The sequence below is a fragment of the Momordica charantia genome, assembly GCF_013281855.1.
Source record: "Momordica charantia cultivar OHB3-1 chromosome 4 unlocalized genomic scaffold, Mcharantia_2.0 BLBB01000004.1, whole genome shotgun sequence".
NCBI lineage: Eukaryota > Viridiplantae > Streptophyta > Magnoliopsida > Cucurbitales > Cucurbitaceae > Momordica > Momordica charantia.
In genome coordinates, this window is record NW_028275162.1 from 3,896,934 (window position 1) to 3,917,802 (window position 20,869).

Sequence of the window (20,869 nt, forward strand, 5' to 3'; positions counted from 1 at the left end):
GTATCCTAGAAGGGTATTCCAGACCCTGACCCGAGGTGGAGGCATCACTATCATCCCCGTCATCGGAGAACCTAAAGTTTTCTATCTCCTCGAGCTCGGACTCTAACCTACGAGCTAAATCCTCATCGGACCCTAAGTCGCTACTAAAAGAGGACGACATGGCAACTACGTTCGAAAGAGAAAGTGAGGGAAGAGACCGACCTACCAAGGGTTCGAGCTGCCTTTAGATCGAACTCCAAGAATTCAGGGAACGTAAGGTATGACCTGAAGGATTGGAGGTATTTATAGCTCGTCGGAAAAATTTTCCTACCGTACATGTGTAATCAACGAGCGGCTAGGATCCTCCCTAAGATCCGAAGCGTCGGAATATTTGAATATTCCGACGATAAATCCACCACAACGGTTATATTTTCCCACGAATAGAAAGTCGCCACGCGTCCAAAGCAAGTCGAATGAACTTTTCTGCCAGGTCGAGATCGGACCAGACAGAGAGGGGGCCAATGTTTGGGGGAAAGAATACCCTGGACACGTGGAGGACAGCCATTGGTGCCCCAAGGTGACCCATGAGTCATGCCCCAGCTCGGACCGCCGAGATCACCACCACTAGCGTTGACAGATACTAAGTATGAGGGCCGAGGTGAACCTGGCCGAGGTCCGACCTACCGGGAAGCTCGGTGGGGGCCGATGTGAGGTACTGTCAGCGGCGTGATTATCGGGTGTAACCGTCGGTCCCGAGATTACCGGGTGTAACCGACGGTCCCGAGATTACCGGGTGTAACCGTCGCGAGATTAGCGGGACTACCACCCATAAGTAGAGGACCTCACTCCGCGATCAGGTACAATGATTTCTGACCTCGAACTAAACTGGGAATCCGATCTATACTGATTTGATCGTCGGAGTGCTCACCTTTTTGTGCAGGTCCGCCCAAGTATTCAGATCGGTCCGGAGGCCGAGTTCGAGCTGCAATCTAAAATACACTGTTGTGCATATCCTTGTATAAACAAGGTTAATCAATTTTATGATCTGGATCGCACCTGAACATAAAATAGGTAAGTAAGGTAAAAAAATAATAATGAACAAGTATGCTCGGAAGATTTAACTAAACCATATATAAACTATAATATAATAAGACTTTTTTATAGAATTCAAATTGAAAGAGAGGTTGAATTATATAAAGATTAAAATGATCATTTAAGCTACAAGTACAGACACATTATTGTCTATGCTACACACATAAGTTATAAGTATTTAGTAGGCTCATTGAAATTTTTTCTACACTACCAATGTAATTTTTAGATTATAATTTGAACAATTTCTCAAATCCCAATTAAAATTTCTGCCCCTAAATTATTTTGCGTAAAAAAGTTCAAGGATGAGAAAAGAATTATCAACTTTATTTACTGTAATATGAAATTAATATAGTGCTGATTGGGGGTGCATATCGATTGGTCGATATAAATTTTGCACTTAAATCAACGTTGACTATATCGACAAGTTTATTTTTTTCGGTTGGAATGTGACGGTTTTAGAAGATTCTACAACACCAACCAATCGATCACACTGACGGTGGGTTTAGTTTTGACTAAAACTAAGGCAAGATCGAATTTATGTGAGATAAAAGGAAAAAATAAAGAAAAAAGATGAAGACACAAGAAGGAGAGACGGAAGAGAAGTGAGGAAAGGAGACGAAAAAGAGAATGAAAGAAGAAAAGAGAGAAAAGATATGAAAGAAAGAAGGGAAGAGGTAAAAAATGGAGAAGGGATATAACAAAATAAAAAAGAAAAGAAGTAATGGAGAGGATGGAAGAGGAAAGAAAATGTTTTTTTTTTTTTAAAGAGAATTTAATCCATCAGTTGAGAAAATTAGTGGTACAGTTGATGTTTTCAAGTTACTTTGCAAATTATAAATGTTGTCGCAGATGGTGTTCTTTTTTAGTTATAAATTAATCTCGATCGATTCATCGATTTTCATTTGTAGAAAATCGACGTCACTCGAACCTTTTATTAAATCAACCAACTGATGTTGACTCGATCAATTTTTTCAAAATTATTTATTTACCACTAGCTTTAATATGTACTGAATGTCGAACATAAGATTTATATATCATTTTAATGATAATAAATTTTCACTTATTAATATCAAAATCACTATAACTAGTCAATTGAAGTAGAGAGATGCATTAAAACTTTTGTCATAGGGATGAAAATTAAATAGGCGTTTTATATTGGGCTTGTTAGCAATTATTCCTTTCTTGATTGAAAAAAAAAAAGACCCACCAAAAATATTTCATAGCCAAAAACCTCATAATTGAACAACAAAAGTTTAAATTTCACAAAAACAGTAAAAAAGAATATAATGAACAAAGGAAAATTATAACATAAGGTAATCACAATTCTTATGCTTTATTTTGAAAATCCAACCATAGGGTAACATGATTAGAATCTTTACTTTATACCATAGGAGATATATTTTTTTGATGGGCATATTGGGAACAATCATAATCATTTTTTTTTTTATAAAAGTTGAAGGTAGGGGAAAACTTTAAATATATTGTGATGGTGAGTATATATATATAAAACTATATTTCTTTTTGTTTATTCAATGGCATTTCTTACTTTATTTTCCATGGTGCCACATTTTTCCACTCAATTGGAAGGGAAACTTTCATAATCTGATCTATCCCTTCAATTCTACATTTTCAATATTTCCCGCAAGAACCCTAAATCAGAAATATAATATTTGGGTTTTCAATTTGTTGTTTAATATGGTTTTAAAAAGTTTTATTATAGCCTTATAATTGGATTAAATCTATACATATATAACAAAGGTGTAAATGAGGATTTGAATATTTAATCGAGATCAGAACGAGTAGATGACTTAAATTGATTTGCTTTCAAAATATTTATGTCATTAAATATTAATAATATTACATGACACGCCTTTTTTTTTTTTTAATGTGATGGAGAGACAATGAATTGTGGTTAGTATAAAATATGCAACTTTAAATTGAAAGACCTTGTTAGGGTTTGGGTTGGACTACTAATTGAAAAACAAGCAACTTTTTGAAGGCAAAGATAAAATGAATTACCTACAATATAGATGTTTAAGAGATTTTTAGCGGTAATTGGTATATATCTCCAACCAATATGTTGTAAGTTCGATCCTCACCTCTGTATGTTGTGCTAGAATAGTAAATTAAGAATTGACTCTTCAAATAAAGCTAAGAGATTTATTAGATACACCAAAGCTAAGATTTATTAGATACACCAAAACTTTACGATTAATGAGACAGCTTCGAAATTTCAGGGATAAAATTGTAATTTAATATAATTTAATGGAATATCTAATATTTATGAGGTAAATTTGATTGGATTATTTTACAATTTATTTATTAAAAAAAAAACGAAGGGCGTTTGAAAGTAAGTTATATAGGGTGGTCAATCCATGTCCCACAGTCCTCTTAATGGCCGTTGCCACCGTCACTATTCAGTGGCAATTTCGTAATAACACACTTTCACGAACCCCAAAATTTAACCAACGTTCGCTCTCTTTTCCCCGTCGCTTTGTTTCTTTGTTTTTTTTTTTTTTTTTTTTAACTTTGTATCCGTTGAATCCCCACTCCTTTTCACTCGTCCCTCCGTCCCAGAGAAATACAAATCTCTTAAATTTTCCCGATTCTGAGAAATTTTCCTGTCAATTTTCCCGGAATCCAAACACCCCAGAACGTATCTCTTTCCCACGTCGGAGTCGGAGGTACTGCTTCCTGCTTTGCTCCAAATTGCTCGTCGTCTCGCCGGAAACAATGGCGGTTTCCGGGAACAGTTCGACGGAGATTCGAGGAGCTTCCGACGACTCTCCTTCCACTGCTTCCAAGGCTTCCTTATCCAACTTGAAAATCTACGCCGCGATCGGCATCGTGGCTGCATGTGTGATTGCGGCCCTCGCTCTGATATTCCTCTGTGTGCGCAGGAGTAGAGACTCGCGGAAGCATAAAATGCGAGTGAAGCACAGTTCCGGATTGATTCCGTTGGTGTCAAAGGAGATCGCGGAGATCAAAGAGCCCGATCGTACCGGGGATTGCGAGAAAGGGGAGGTCAGGGTTGAGAATGTGGTTGCGAAGAAGGAGATTCATTTCGAGAGTGGAGTAGGGCAAAAGAGCCAAGAGAGTGACGTGTCCGCCGGCGGCCGGAGCGACGTGTCAGTGGAGGAGCACAACTTGGGGTGGGGCCGGTGGTACAGCTTGAAGGAACTGGAGATGGCGACGGATGGATTTCTGGAACAAAATGTGATCGGAGAAGGAGGCTACGGCATCGTGTATAGAGGAGTTTCGCCGGACGGCTCTGTCGTAGCCGTGAAGAATCTTCTGAACAATAAGTATGTTAAAAATTATCGAAATATGACATTCGCTGGCAACTACTAGCATTTCAGAAAAATCCTGCCCTATTTTGGCCATTACTTGCTCTATACTTTATTTGAAATGGAAGAATTTCACGGCACTTATCCTTTCCAAACTTTTTTTTTTTTTGGTTACCATCTTGGTGGGTGGATAGTGGATACAAATTCAACCATTTCTTAATTGTTTATTTAATTTCATGTTCTTGGAAAGCCGCGTTGAATATCATATCATATCATTCTATTGTTTATTTTATTTCCTGTTCTGCAACTGGGTTCACTCTTCTTCATTTTCTTTTTTAAAAAATCCCCATGAAATTCTAAGTTTGACTGCTGAAACTTCGATCCGAACTTAGTGGTTCTTTGTCGGTAGTAGGCTTCCTTTGTTGTTGAACACTGGCTAAAGCTAAACTGTCACTTTGTTCTTTACTGCTTTAGCTCGTTCTGATGCATTATCACCAATTTTTTCAAATTCATATTACACAACTTTACCTTATCTTGTAATTATTACCTTATTTCTTTTCCGGGTTCAGTGTAGATTCTCCCTCAGAAACTAATATGGCCTACAGGATGGTGCATGCTATATTTAAAGTTAATTATTTCCACTTTTTCTGTTAATTTGGCGTTTTTTTATTAGAATTTAGTAAAACAATTGGTGGGAATGTGACATCTGTCCTTTTTAGTACCAAATTCCTTTTTTCCATTCTAGGCTTAAATCAGCAAGGATTTGATTGTTTTGTATTTGAAAAAAAAAATCTCTATTATATGCTCCTGATCTGCTATAATAGATTTAGCACATATCCCGTGAGAATATAGTTCACCTCTGTCTTCATAATTTTCTTACAGGGGTCAGGCAGAGAAAGAGTTCAAGGTTGAAGTAGAGGCCATTGGAAAAGTGAGGCACAAGAACTTGGTGGGTCTGATAGGTTATTGTGCAGATGGAGTACAGAGGTACATTATTTTGAATTCCCTTAAAATTTTAATACATGAACAATCTCGTTGGACTTTACTGTAATAAATTTAACTCTGGGATTTTATGGCAATTTTAGGATGCTTGTGTATGAATTTGTTGATAATGGTAACTTGGAGCAATGGCTACATGGTGATGTTGGACCTGTTAGTCCTCTAACATGGGATATTAGGATGAAGATTGCTCTTGGGACTGCAAAGGGGTAAACTGTTCAATACTTGTTCTATATATGAGATTTCATCTTTTACTGTGACATATAACATCTGGCTATAAATGAATTTGACTGTAAATATGTTATTTTGTTGCTGATTGCCTCATTTCAATTACAGTTTGGCCTATTTGCATGAGGGTTTAGAACCTAAAGTTGTGCACCGTGATGTAAAGTCGAGCAACATTCTCTTAGATAGAAAATGGAATGCAAAAGTGTCCGACTTTGGACTTGCAAAGCTCTTACAACCTGAAGCCACTTACGTAACTACTCGTGTAATGGGGACCTTTGGATACGTCTCGCCCGAGTATGCAAGTACTGGCATGCTTAACGAGGGAAGTGATGTATATAGTTTTGGAGTTCTACTTATGGAGATCATTACTGGCAGAAGCCCAATTGACTATTCCAGACCCCCTGGAGAGGTAAGATTGTTCAACTCTTAGCACCATGTTCAGTGTCTCACTGGCTTCATACATAATTTTGTTTTCTGATGGGCATGTTTCAGATGAACTTGGTGGACTGGTTTAAAGGAATGGTGGCAAATCGACGTGGTGAAGAGGTTGTAGATCCGTTGATTGAGGTTCCGCCCTCTCCAAGAGCTTTAAAGCGAGTTTTGCTTGTTTGTCTACGCTGCATCGATTTGGATGCCAATAAAAGGCCAAAGATGGGGCAGATAGTCCATATGCTGGAGGCAGACGACTTCCCTTATCGTTCGGTAAGCACTGGTGTTCACCTATGCTCTTTAAATTTTGACTCGAAATTCGCTGATAGTGTCATCCTAGTTCATCTGCCCCAGCTGTTCTGTTTACCCCCCCCCCCCCCCCCCCCCCCCCCCCCCCATTTTCCAAAGTTTCAATAAAATGAGGACTATGCTTGAAAATTTTGAATAAATTATCAGTTCTCGTCATCTCCACAATTCATGCAATATCAAATTCGATAACGAGTTATTTATTTAGACCATTCTGTAATATGAGCGAATTCTATCATACTATGGCAACTCTGATGTACTTGGACAGCAATCACTCTTCCATAAAAGAAATGTTTGGATGAGTTTCAAATTCAAACAATATGATCAATTAAAAGTGAGTGTGTCATAAACTCCTCTCTCTTTAATTCTCCATTCTTCTGCATAACTTATCTTCTCTTATCTCTGGCTGATCTTCCAGGAGCTTCGATCCGTGCGGGAGAAAGATAACCAACCATCTCGTTTAGAAGTGCCCAGTAAACTTCCATTGAAGCATGCTGGTATGGATGACATGGAATCAAGCAAGAGATAAATCTCCCTGCTGTAAGAAAAGAAGCCATTTCCTAGAGGTCAGATTATTTTGTACTATATAATTTTTATCTATCAGTTTTCGAAGATCTAATACGAGGCAGCGTGTATATCGATTATTTCCATTACGTTTATGTCGTTGTATTGGTGTTTATGGTTCCCTACAAACATAAGAAGTGAGCTCTGTGTATAGAATATCCCATTTTTGATATGTGAAATTTGTAGTTCTTGCAATAATTCAGTCTGTGTCTGTCTCTGTACTTGTGAAATTTTGAAAGTTTATTCAAGAATCCTTAGGTTCAGTTAAATTCAATCAGATGTGAGCTTCTCCAACAGTTTGTAATTTTTGGTGTTAGGTTTTCCTATTTCTTGTCAAATGATTTGTGAATGCATTGCTTTGCTTCATACGTGAAAGTTTTAGCTTACTTAGGATAGATTTGTGGGTTATCGGTGATTTAACATATTTAAGATGGTATTAGAGTCGGAGGTCCTATGTTCGAACTCATGTCTTGTTAAAAAGAGTAAACTAGATGGGCAAGAAAATCGAGTTTCTGATGTATTTCGCCTACTCATCTCATTGAATTATTTTAGCCCACCCGTCTTTATTTTATATAATTGTTCTGTTTTCTTAAATCATATTCTGTTAAATCATCTCATCAATTTAATCAATATATCACGTCAATATTTACGCAATCGCATCGGTCAAAATTCAAAAACTAGGGATGAAATTGTTAACTAGAAGATGATACTTCCACCAACAAAATCCACTTCCCAACAAAACAATGGGCCATCCAACTTTTGGAAGAACTTCTAGGAGTCAGTTTGATGTTGTTTTCACTCAAGTTGGAAAATTCATCACCATTTTGTTAAGTAGTCTTTGTTTGTTGCTTTCCATCTTTTCCTTTGACATCATCATTCATCACACAAATTTGTTTGTTGCTTTCCCTCTATTTGTCCTTTGCTTCATCTCACTTTTTTTAAACCTCCATCACTCAAGCTTGGCTCATATTTGATTACTACGCACAATTTATTTCATCATCTTTGTCCTAACAAATTCAGTTACGTTCAAATTCAGTTACGTTCGGATTGGTGATCTTCAAATTTTTCTGTGTGCTTACAATTCATAAATTACGTGATGTCTTTTTCATTTTCATATTAATGTTAATTAATAACAGGATGTCTAATAATTAATGTTAATCTAATTTTTGTATGGAAACTTCCAAGCTTACTCTAAAGTCTCTAAACGATATATATATATCCAAGCTTACTTTAAAGTCTTTAAATGTTTTTCATATATAATTAGCACCCGAGAAGTAGAACTAGATGCATCGATCTTCATACTTTGCAAAAATAATAAAGTATTTAGAACTTTTAAATTTGATTCAAAAGCACTAAAAAAGAACAATTAAATTCATTTTCCCATTTGTTTTAATGAAAAATATTAATTTATTTTTTGTTTTTGAAAAAATACGATGTGATAGTTGAAATATAAAATACCCTATGGTTTTCTTTTCTTTCTTTTTTTTTTTAACTACAAATGCCCTTTGGTTATACCACGGCTTGGATGTCTAATTGTCCAGACGGTAATTATAATATATTGTACCTGAATCGGTGGCTCACTTTTTCTAAGTAATGGGGAAGATGACCGAAACATGCCACTGAAAGACTCTACTAAGACGAAGATGAGCTGTCGAGAAGGTAGGAAGTTGACCCTTGCGAACAGTTTGATGCACTATCTCCTTTCAACCCTTTGAGCGAAATGCAGCAAAAGGAAGGAAAATCCTTGGACTGACCCCATTGTCTCCACCCCGTAGGAACTACGAGATCACCCCAAGGATGCCTTCGGTATCTAGGGGTCGTGGACCGACCATAGAACCGTGTTCAATAAGTGGAACGCATTAGCTGTCCATTCTCCGGTTGGACAGTAAGGGTCGGAAAAGGACAATCAATCATTCTTAAAACCAACATTCTTAAGACCAAAGAGGGGAGCGGAAAAGGGGGCTTGCATGGTATTTTAATTTAAGGGGCAGTTGCAAATATGACAAATTTTTTTTTTAGTAAAATTAGCAAAATAACAACTATATTTAGTTTTTTCAAATATAAAACTTTTTTAGAAAAGGAAATGGACGTCCAATTTTTTAAAATGACAATTTTACCCAAATGATATATCTCTAATATATATGACTACTGATATATGTATGTGATATATATCTGATATACTACTGATATGATTATTTAATATATTTGCAATATGTATGTGATATATATCTAATATACTACTGATATGACTTATGAGTGTGTATGTGCAATATGTATATGATATACATATAATATACTATTGATAGAACTTTTTTGTTATATTTGAAAATTTTAAAAACATGTGACATATTTTGAAATACATAAAAGATTTTTGTCTTAATTTAAATTGAATAGAGGCAAGTTGCATTAATATTTATCATAAAAAAAGGTAGGCTAAATTACCAAAAAAAAACCCCTTTAAAAAATATCAATACTACCTTTTGATCTTTCTAAAATACTTTTGTACAAATATTCATTAAAATTAACGTCTCAATTTTACCCTATAAATTTTATTCTCTATCGTCGAGAGAACTTACTTTTCCTCTGTCTACTCAAGTTAGCCTTAATCCCCTTTCTAAAAACGATAGTTTATTTCGTATTTTCTCTTTTTCCATATTTAATCTCGATAACATTTCACGTTAATTGTGATGCTGCTCAATATTATGTTATGTCGACTACTTTCTACTTAAAATATCAACCGTTGTGCTTAGTATTTTTAAAACTTCTATAAAAATTAAAGAGTAGTATTGAAACTTTTGAAAGGATAATATTATTTTTTAAATGAAAGATAAAGTTTAAGGATATTTTTTATAATTTAGTCAAATATTAGTTTTAATAATTACACTCTCGAGAGATTGACCAATGGACTTTAACACGGTAATAAATTTCTTAGTTTGAAAACTGAAAATGTTGTGTAAATTAATGAATTAAACAATCACACGTGGCAAGCAACCATTCGAGAGAGTCAGAATAATCGTGCTTAAAAAATTGCAGAATTGACACGTGTAATTTCAGGCTTCTGAAACCAAACCAACGACCCCGCGCATGGTTGCAGGCTCTTCATCATTGGAACCGCCAAAAAGAAAATCAAGGAAGAAGAAAGAACAACAACAAAATCCGAAGCGAACGCGATGATTCGGAATCATTGAAATGGAATAGCCACTTCTCCACTACATTTCTCCGTAGAGATCTGATCTGAGAGTGAGCGTTACGGTTGCTGTTCTGGATATGGAGGAGAAATTGGTGCAACGCCTTGAATTCGCTGTGTCTCGGCTCGAGGCATTGTCGGTAGGGTTCACCACTGGCGGTGGCGGCGTCTCCTCGAGAAGTGTTGACAATGCGGCGTCGGACCCTTCGATTTTGGCTTTCCAGGATCTGATGAGGAATTACGTTCAGAAGGTTTCGGATGCTGCGGAGAAGATTGGAGGTCAGGTCCTGGAGGCCTCGAGGATTGTGGAAGAAGCTTTTTCCGTTCAGAAGGAGCTTCTTGTCAAGATCAAGCAAACGCAGGTAATCGGTTTGAAATATCTTTAAGGAAGGCTTCATGAGTTCGTTGATCGATATCATCATTTCCATGTAATTTTAATCGTCGTCGTAGGTTTTATTGAGATTCATCGAAATGTAATGTACTTCTGCGATTGGAGGTCGCGTAGTCTATGAATTTACAGATTAGAGAGTAATGCTGATGTTAATTGTTTGGTGGAAAAAATAGCGTCTCTGTCGTTAGTTTGAAATTTCTCTCTGAACGAATTGCTTTGTTTTGTTGAATGCGTTCACTGTGATTTGTAGAAACCTGATATGGCGGGGTTGGCTGAATTTCTCAAGCCGTTGAACGAAGTGATTCTGAAGGCAAACACATTGACTGCAGGGAGAAGATCTGAGTTTTTTAACCATTTGAAGACTATTGCTGATGCTCTCTCAGCCCTAGCCTGGATTGCATATACGGGCAAAGGGTGTGGTATGGAGATATTTTTAGTTATTTCTTCTGATAGAAATGTGTAGCTTCACTCCAAGACTTATAATTCCCTTTTAATACTATTTGAAGGTATGAGCATGCCCATAGCTCATGTAGAGGAAAGCTGGCAAACGGCTGAGTTTTACGGCAACAAGGTACGTTAAATTTGGCATAAGAGTTGATATACTCATGATTCGAGCAAGAACACTAACTAATATCTATATAAACATGTAAAAAAGAACTTTTAAGAAGCAATGTAATAATGTTTAAAACGAACCTGTGGCCTGTGGACAATGCTACTTTAGTCCTGTCTGTGAATTTGTGAACACTTAATTTATCAGCTTCTTTTAATGTTTTTGCTTGCGTAATTTTAGCCAATCAATGATTCAACATAAAGAAATAGATTGGGGAATAGGAAAAATGTTAAACTTTAAAGTATGATTTTGAAGCATGCTACTTTATGAAGATCGGATGTTGGATATCCTACACGTAGACTTGTCGAAATATGATGCTTGTGCTTGTTTATAGTTGATATTGGTGCTGATTAGCTGGACAGAGTAAATTAAGGCTGTGTTCATCTTTTGCTTTCTAATTTTAGATTCTTGTGGAGTTCAAAAACAAAGATCAAAACCATGTTGAGTGGGCCAAGGCTGTGAAGGAACTATTCTCTCAAGGTTTGAGGGATTATATTAAAAATTTTTATCCTTTGGGACCAGTTTGGAACCCTGCTTGCAAAAGAACTCCAGATACTTCAACGAAATCTTCTGCCCCAAGTGCTCCCGCTCCCCCACCTCCCTCAGCTCCCCTCTTTAGCACTGATTCTTCTCAAGCATCACCACGACCAAAAGAAGGGATGGCTGCTGTGTTTCAGGAAATTAGCTCAGGGAAATCTGTAACTCAAGGTACAATTGATTCTGTTTATAAAATTTTTTTCTTTATCTAAGGGCTAATTGATCTGTATCCAATTAGTTATGTTGCGTTAGTTTTTACATTTTTTTATGCTTTTTAGGCTTGAGGAAAGTTACTGATGATATGAAGACGAAAAACCGTGCCGAGAGAACTGGCATTGTCAATGCCACTGAAATAAGTCATAGAAATTTGCGTTCTCCATCGAAGTCAGTTGCTGCTCCCAAACCCAAATTCGAGCTTCAAATGGGTCGGAAGTATGTCTGCTTAATTATTGTCCCTAATGAAGGTAACGATATCCATGTGATTCATACACATTTTCCCCCTGTATCCTTGCAGGTGGGCCGTTGAGAACCAAATTGGAAAAAAGGACTTGGTTATATCAGACTGTGATGCAAAACAGTCGGTGTACATTTTTGGATGTAAAGATTCTGTTTTGCAGGTTCAAGGTGATTTGGTTTCAACTCTGTCTTCTCTAAATCGAATCATTTACATCACTAGCATGATATTGTGCTGCTATTTAACTCAATAACCTGAAATTCTTGTTGTGTTCCGGAGCTGATTTGGGGTAAGCAAAGCTTGCACATGGATTAGTGGGGATAAGTCATAATTATGATGCAAGGAGTGGGTCCCTAATTCCCGGTTACCAAAAAATATGTTGTGCTGCATTTAAAAAATATTCGTATGTTAAGCTTATTCCGTGAGCTACTTATCATCCCTTTCAACTATGTGCAGGAAAGGTCAATAACATAACAGTTGACAAATGCACTAAGACCGGGGTTGTATTCACTGTAAGTGCAAAATAAGGAAGAAGCACACCATTTCAGTTCATTTAAGTCAAGCTCATGTGAAATAATTTTGTCTTGTTTGTTTGTGGCAAACAATAACAGGATGTTGTGGCTGCATGTGAGGTTGTAAACTGCAACGGCATTGAGATTCAATGTCAGGTAACTTTTACGAACGATATGCTCCCATTACACGTGCCCTATGATAATGTTTTATAGGACATAAAGGATATAATAAGAAGACAGAATTATAATCTCCATGGTTAAGTTGTTTTGATTTCTGCTGTAATATAGTAGTTTCTGGTTATTCTAGGGATCGGCCCCAACTATTTCGGTGGATAATACGGCTGGCTGTCAATTGTATTTAAGCAACAATTCTCTGAAGTCATCTATAACGACTGCCAAATCAAGTGAAACCAATGTTTTGGTGCGAGGAAATGATCCAGATGGTGATTGGGTATATCTCTATCTTATAGATACATTATGCATTGTTTTTAGTTGGATCTTCCAGATTTCTTTTTCTTCATTTAGGCAAGTTGGCGTTAGTGGTACATACAAAAAGATAAGGGCTAAGGCTTCATCTGATAATATTTTTACATTCTTAGCCCAAATTTGAAAACTTTGTCTGAGGATTTAGAAATGGTTTTGAAAATAGGTTACAAAAGAAACAAGATTGTTTGTGACTGTATAAAAACATTATTTTTAAAAGAACAGAAAACAAACAACAAAAACATTATAAAATGCATGACATTTCATCTAAACAATAATTTAGAACTCATAAAAAATGTTCAGGCGTATAAATTTTTAAAGATACTTGATGATAGAGAGACCTATTAAAAAGAAAAATTCATTATGCGAAAAATATTACCATTACAGAATCTCTCCTACCCTAATTACACAAACAAATTACACAAACAACAATCGCTCAAAACTTTATACCACATACACAACTAGAGTTAGTATACCAAATAGGATGAATAAAACTCAAAAGTCACGGGCCTCGTTTACAATACTTGGAGCTCAAAACTTACCGTAACTTTCAGATGTGGAATTGTTTATCTTCTTATATTTTGCAAAAGACCCAACACTTGGTTGTGATAAAGATTGAAGAGTCCATTAATTTTTTCTGGATGACCTCCATGGTTTATATTCACAGGTGGAGCATGCGTTACCCCAGCAGTACATTCACATAGTAAAGGATGGTCATATTGAAACAACTCCAGTTTCTCACTCTGGTGCCTAATTTAGTTTGACTTCTGGTGATCAACACATATCTGAGCCATTAATTTTTGCTTCATAATCATTATTTAATTTTTTATACAGTTGATTGAGATGGCAATGGCATTTCTTTCAATTTCTTCTTTTGACACTTGATTGTGACTTCTAGATATCTTCTACCTTTCTTTTATAAAATATTTCTGCTGCAGTTTGACAACTAGTTCTTTGTATATGAATTTTGACAACTTCCCTTTAAACTTTTTCATTAATTTATTATTCATTTTTTATAATGTTATGACCATCTCATATAGTTCTTCAACATTTGGTTGGGATTTCAATATCGCAGGGTAGGTGACTGATATTGCCGTTCTTTTGTTTTGTTTTTTCATGTTATAATGGAACAAGTGAGATGAGGAATTTTATTCATGTTTGGTTAGTGAAAGAATTGAACAAAAAATTTCATGTTTGGTTTATAGATAAAAAAAAAATTGAGGTTGAAAAATTCATTTGGGTGCTGTAATTTTATCAAAGTAAAATTTTAGTTTGTAACGATAATTTATGTAGTTTCAAATTGGTATAAACTTAGCACATGATCAGTATGTAATAATTTAGTCTTCATAATTTAAAATTTATAACAATTTGGTCCATACAATGAAAGATCTTAAAAGTTGGTTTTTATAATATAATAATTAGTCTTTGTAGTTTATACACACGTTTGATCCCTCGTCATTTTATCGAACTACATATGTAAGAAATCTTAACAAAAATTTTTACGATAGAGATTAAATAGGTACAAACTTTAAATTAAGAGGTTATATTGTTACATATTAAAATTCATATACTAAATTGTTGTCAATGTGAAAATAGAGAGATTAAATTGTTATAAACTAAAGTTAAAAGACTAAATCGTTACTTCAACTACAGTTTAGGTCAAAAAATATTTTTTTTAAATGATATTTAAATAAGAACTAAGAAATAGTATTCTATGCATGGTTGGATTTGACGCCTGTTTTGATTAAAATACAATGTTATTTTGTTTCTATTTAGAAGTCACGTTTAAGAACAATCGTCATTGTTAAAAGTTTTAAAAGATTAAAATATAAACCGCTTTAAAATAGAGTTTTTATAAAATATACCTAATAATCATCTTGAGCATAACTCAACTCTATCTGCGATCAAGAGGTCGTAAGTTCGAATCCTCACCCTACATGTTGTAGGTTAAAAAAAACAAAATACACTTACTACTTTTTGGTGCATATAGTTAGTTTAGATACACAAGGTAAAATAGTATAATTTTAAATCAATAAATAGATAAAAATATTTAACAACATAAATTATATATTTTTTTGAACGACAACATAAATTATATCAATTAATATTAAGCCAACAATAAAGATATTGTTGGAATAATCGACCACTTTAACATATTTTAGACAAATACTTTAAATGAACAACGATGTGTAATGTTGGAAAGAAAAATATTACCCTAAACAATTTTTCTTTTTTGATAAATTAAAAAATACAAATATAATTTATTTTTATGCATTAAAATTCAGTATAATAACTTCTAGTAATTTGTTTATATTTTTAGTGCAAAAAATAAGGAATATGAGAGATTGAACTTCCAATCTCAAGAAAAAGAATAGATATCAATGACTATTGAGTAATGTTCGTGTTGGAACTTGTAAGCAATTTGCCGATGTTACTAAATACATAGTGTGTTCATATAAACATGATTTAATTAAAGAGTTAAAAAATAAATATTTATGAAAAATTTTCAATTGAAACAAAATAAATTAGGATATTAAAAAGTTGTATGGAATATATTATAAGATGTACTTATATTTACAAGTTAGATTACTAAATAAAAATCCGTTGTCGTCCAGCGGTTAGGATATCTGGCTTTCACCCAGGAGACCCGGGTTCGATTCCCGGCAACGGAAATTTTTTATCTTTTTTTCATTTGTTTTATTTACTTTTAATTCTCTCCTTTTTTTAATCTTCTTTTATTTTGAAATTTCTCCTTTTCTCCTTTATTTCATTTTTAAATTTTTCATTATTTTATTTTTAAATTTCTCCTTTTTATTATTTTTATTTTTAAATTTTACTGTAAAAATCATTATTATTTTTAATTTATCGACTTAAATCACCATCATTACTAACCGTTTTAATTGAAAATTTTCCTCCAAGTGTGGGGTCTCATAGGATTCCAACTTTAATGGAGTGGAGAATTCTCCATTTAATTATAGGTGAAAAGAAAAATCTTTAATTTGAATTAAAAACTTATAAGATAAGGATAACGACCAAGACTAAAGAAGAGGATAATTATTATTTTTTCTATTAAAAAAATGAGGATAATTATTTTGCGGCCAATTAATTAATCAGCACAATTATTATAACAATAAAAAAAAGTAGAAAAAATTAACTAATTATTACTTGTTAGAGCCTGAAAATTGATGACCGGTGGGCCCCACATGACACGGTGTCCAGCACCCATCATCAGCTCAACACGTGGTACAGTGTGGGCCCCGGCGGCTTCAGGAGAAGAAAAAGAAAAAAAATTATAAAAATAATTCTCCATTTTTCGGCTTCGCTTCGTCTCTTTCGTCCCGATCGGGCCAAAATCAATATTTTTCTTCTTCAGAGAGACGATCTTCGACGGTTCCTGCTTCTGCAAACCCTAGTTAAACCCTAGATTTTGCGTCGATTTCGCCCTAATTTCTCCCCTCATTGTGCTGTTTCAGTGTTTAGGAGTTGAGTGAAGTTCCAGTTGGGCGTGTGGATGGCGTTTCTTGGTTGAAATTTCTGTAGTAAAAATGTCTGTTTCCGAGCTCAAGGAGCGGCATGTGGCGGCCATTGAAACGGTCAACTCTCTCAGAGAGCGATTGAAGGAGAAGAGGCGTTCGTTGCTAGACACCGATGGTGAGCTTCTTGATCACTCTTGAGGTTTTTTCTGATTAATGTTTTCGGTTGTGCTCCTTGGTCTAGATCTCATCAGTTTTGGTGGTTGCTTCCGCAGTAGCTGGGTTTGCGAGGTCTCTGGGGAAGAATCCCGTCTGCTTCGGAGCCACGGATCTCGTGTGCTGTAGAACTCTGCAGGGTCATACTGGAAAGGTATGTTTTGTTGGATATCTGCGAGGACGGCCTTGTTCTCTGTACTAGGCTGCGAAGAAGATTTGAGATTGTCGCTTTAGCGTAAACGAAGGTTGGAAATTTTAGTTAAGATTTTAAATTACTCTACGAGATCAGTTGACTTACAAATAATTTTGGGTTCTCTAGTTGAGAGGACACGATTTGGAAGCCAAGTCCTTCGAGAGATTTTAAGAACTTGACTAACAAACGTACGTGGTGGTGGGGAAAGGTCTAGTGTAGGGAGGCCTATAAGCAAAATGATAAAAAGACAGTATCTTCAAGAGATAGCTTACTGTGGTCTGGTTTATGCTATGGTATATGTTTTATTCTCATCAAACTATTTATCTCATTTACTGGTACTTGATTTGACTCATTGTTGGAACACAGAGCCTGGATATCAAAAATAATTTCCAATCCTGTGATCGAGTGTTTCTTATTCAGTGGTCATGCTCTGAAGCAAGTCACTGTTTCTCTACAACTTGACCCTCGATTCTTAACTGGGGTTGGAAAATAATTGTTGAAACTACTGCAGGTGTATTCCTTGGATTGGACTTCAGAGAGAAATCGAATTGTCAGTGCATCTCAAGATGGGCGTTTGATAGTGTGGAATGCTCTAACAAGCCAGAAGACTCATGCCATAAAGCTACCCTGTCCTTGGGTCATGACTTGTGCTTTCTCACCTTCTGGTCAATCTGTAGCGTGTGGTGGTCTTGACAGCGTTTGTTCTATCTTCAACCTCAACTCTCCAACTGACAAGGATGGGACCCTACCAGTGTCCAGAACGCTTAGCGGGCATAAAGGGTATGTTTCCTCTTGTCAGTATGTTCCAGATGAGGATACTCACCTCATTACTGGCTCTGGGGATCAGACGTGTGTCTTATGGGATATTACTACTGGACTTCGGACGTCTGTTTTTGGAGGTGAATTTCAGTCAGGACATGCAGCGGATGTATTGAGGTATAACTGATTGCTGGTTTTTGTTCTCATTACATTTGTAAGGATTTGGTTTACAGATGAACAATCCAGTTCATTGGAGTTCCATTGCGTGATCTAATTATGATCTAAACTTTCAATATGAATATGCAATTTGTTTCATTAACTCGTTTTCTTGCTTATATTACATTTTCCCTTCTGTAAGCCCTTCTGACTTATAACGTGAAGATGGATGATTTTTAATTGTCTAATGCTACATGGATATTTTATTTATTAATATTGCCTTTGTAAGTGTTTGACTATTTTGTTATTCTGCATGTTTTAGTGTCTCTATTAGTGGATCCAATTCCAGAACGTTTATTTCTGGTTCGTGTGATGCAACTGCTCGCTTGTGGGACACTCGGGTTGCTAGTCGAGCAGTGCGGACGTTTCATGGGCATGAAGGGGATGTTAATGCTGTGAAGTTCTTTCCAGATGGTAATCGATTTGGAACTGGTTCTGATGACGGCACTTGCAGATTATTTGATATCAGAACTGGGCATGAACTCCAAGTTTATCATCAGCTGCACAATGATAATACCACCCCGCATGTAACTTCCATTGCATTCTCCATATCCGGAAGGCTTCTGTTTGCTGGATACAAAAATGGCGATTGCTATGTGTGGGACACTTTACTTGCAAAGGTATTGCATGTTCTAATGTCAAGAAGAATACGTGGATATCCAGTTTGTTCAAAATAAGTCCTTTCATTAAGACAGAGATGTTGTCCAATAATACTTTTGATAGCATACTTCAGTAGAAGTAGAACAAAATTTTCCATGCGTATATAACTGGATCCTTTAGCAGACTATCTTTTTGGGTGAAATGAGACGTGTTGTTAATTTTTATGACTGCAGATGGTTTTGAACTTGGGATCACTTCAGAACTCACATGAAGGGCGGATTAGTTGCTTGGGTTTGTCTGCTGATGGAAGTGCTTTATGTACAGGAAGTTCGGATTCAAACCTGAAGGTAAGTGTGCTTTTTAACCTGGTATTTCTACTTCATTTTCACATGCTCCTGCATCCTCCTCGAACATCTTTGAGATTTGTGGGACCGTTTATATTGCATAAGCATTGAAAAACAATAAATAAGGTGTGATAGGGTGGTAGAGGAATAAGATCATCTTCTTTTGATGGTTATATAATATCATTTTATTCATTATAACCATAGCGAAGAGATTTTTTAACATTCCATGATTCCATTTTTGTTCTAAAAATTGTTTGGGAAAAATTCTCAGTTTGTCAATTTTAACATTGAACTTTCAAGTTTATCAAATTAAATGTGATACAATTATACCTCCTTGATACTAAATTAAAAAATTACTCACTAACCAACCTATAAATCACACAATATTCAACCAACAAAACACTCAAGATGAAGCCACATAAATGCCTAACCTAAACCATGAAAATACCCAAACCTTGAACAAATTGTCCAAACCAAGCTAAAAAGCATTTAGCATGATCAAAAGTATCAATTTCTACAAACATAGTCTTGTTTAGCTATAAGAGTGTTCACAAGTAGCCACAAATCTTTAAAAAAATATATGCAAACTTAACTAATCAATCGATATTAATTGCATCCATTATTCAAGGTTAGAATTTAATTTGATAAATTTAATTTAAGGGGTTAAATTGACAAATTAAGTGAAGCATGCCTGAAAAATGAATAATTCCTTGAAATTTTTTTTAAGAACTATGATCGAGTGGCTTGTAAAGATTAATATTATTGTACATATTGAGACCACTGTTCACAACTCGTGATCTTGGATGGAAGAACAAATTAATTTGGTTTAAAAGAAAAATTAGAATTTTTTTTAAAGGAGTGTTTTTTAAACACGTAGCAAAACAGTTCCTAAAGAACCTGTAAAGCTCCTAGTTTCCACTGAGGATTGAGAACTTAATTATTGTTTGAGGCTCAAACTACATGTTAATTATACTTTGTGGCATTGGAACTATATTTGTATCGTGATTAGAAGCATTTGAGTTTTGCTGCTGATTGTGATGAATGACAAACAATAGGCTGTGGATAAGTGCTCAAAATATAGTTTGGGTAATATGTAGCTACTTCTTAACCCAAAAAGTCATGGAATTTATTTTTGTTTGCATGTAGATATGGGCTTTCGGAGGTCACCGGAAGGTAAACTAAGCATGGGAAGGGAAGGGAAGGGGAAGAGTTTTAAAGGGATGTGTGTGGGGTGTATTCATTCTCTGTAATGCCTTCAGTTTCACTGCAAGCCGCCTGTGTTTTGTGTATGCATGCCATTGCCAGCCAAACCCATTGTTCTTGCTTCTTAAAATCCTTCATATTCTTGGTAAGTAAAATCCATGCTCTGTTCTTGTCTTGTAAGTTGTAGTCTTGAAAATAGACAATCTGAACATTTCCAAAAGGAAAAAATGGAAAATGGCTTTCTTGATCTGGACAGCTTTTCGTTATCTGTTGTCTGTTTCTTTTCTTTCTTTTTGTTAATCTAATATATTTTTTCACTTATGATAAATGTGACATTGTCAAGCCTTGTTTGTAATTTTGCATTCTGTTACTTTTTGTATTTTTTAAAATGAGCGCCAAATATATATGTTAGTTTTAGTCTCTAATGCTTGGCTTTTTTTTTTCTTTTTCTCCTTTTAGTTCTTATTGTTTAAAAATTTTTAATTTTCATACTTTACATGTTAACATTTTATGATTATATCATTTTTGTTAGAAAATGTTTAAAGTGGCTAATAATAAATTTACAAGGCATGATAATTTAATTGAGAAATTAGGCTATCTAAGAGAGTATAAGTCAAAGTTTTTATCTTTGATAAAGTAAAAAATTGGAAGGCAAATTAGAAACAGCATTAGTGACTTTTCATCCTCCAAAATTTTGTCAACTCACAAAATGTGTAAGTTTGTTGTACTTGTACTAAAAAAAAAAATTATGTTTTAACATTTACAATTGGAAAATGTTAAACAATAAAAGGCTAAATTGAAACTTTT

The 20,869-nt window shown here is 35.1% G+C and overlaps 3 protein-coding genes and 1 non-coding gene across 4 annotated transcripts; all 4 read left to right on the forward strand.

The window, feature by feature from the left end:
- Positions 1 to 3,592: 3,592 nt before the first annotated feature.
- Positions 3,593 to 7,158, forward strand: LOC111007766 (Protein kinase superfamily protein). The gene is made up of 6 exons (XM_088123502.1): positions 3,593 to 4,376; positions 5,241 to 5,345; positions 5,444 to 5,566; positions 5,694 to 5,994; positions 6,078 to 6,287; positions 6,739 to 7,158. The coding sequence occupies exons 1-6, from the start codon at positions 3,805 to 3,807 to the stop codon at positions 6,847 to 6,849; spliced, it is 1,422 nt and encodes a 473-aa protein (XP_087979628.1). The 5' UTR covers positions 3,593 to 3,804; the 3' UTR covers positions 6,850 to 7,158.
- A 2,804-nt stretch (positions 7,159 to 9,962) lies between these two features.
- LOC111007511 (cyclase-associated protein 1) lies at positions 9,963 to 14,007 on the forward strand. Its single transcript, XM_022279898.2, has 10 exons — positions 9,963 to 10,433; positions 10,713 to 10,881; positions 10,969 to 11,033; positions 11,477 to 11,780; positions 11,888 to 12,041; positions 12,124 to 12,233; positions 12,520 to 12,575; positions 12,675 to 12,731; positions 12,883 to 13,026; positions 13,726 to 14,007. Exons 1-10 carry the CDS (start codon positions 10,152 to 10,154, stop codon positions 13,810 to 13,812), a joined length of 1,428 nt encoding a protein of 475 aa, XP_022135590.1. The 5' UTR covers positions 9,963 to 10,151; the 3' UTR covers positions 13,813 to 14,007.
- A 1,651-nt stretch (positions 14,008 to 15,658) lies between these two features.
- Positions 15,659 to 15,730, forward strand: TRNAE-UUC (transfer RNA glutamic acid (anticodon UUC)). Its single transcript has one exon. It is a non-coding gene; the product is annotated as a tRNA-Glu (tRNA).
- A 636-nt stretch (positions 15,731 to 16,366) lies between these two features.
- Positions 16,367 to 20,328, forward strand: AGB1 (GTP binding protein beta 1). The gene is made up of 7 exons (XM_088123503.1): positions 16,367 to 16,448; positions 16,532 to 16,709; positions 16,807 to 16,901; positions 17,452 to 17,876; positions 18,178 to 18,535; positions 18,749 to 18,862; positions 20,006 to 20,328. The coding sequence occupies exons 2-7, from the start codon at positions 16,604 to 16,606 to the stop codon at positions 20,039 to 20,041; spliced, it is 1,134 nt and encodes a 377-aa protein (XP_087979629.1). The 5' UTR covers positions 16,367 to 16,448; positions 16,532 to 16,603; the 3' UTR covers positions 20,042 to 20,328.
- The last annotated feature ends 541 nt before the right edge of the window (positions 20,329 to 20,869 follow it).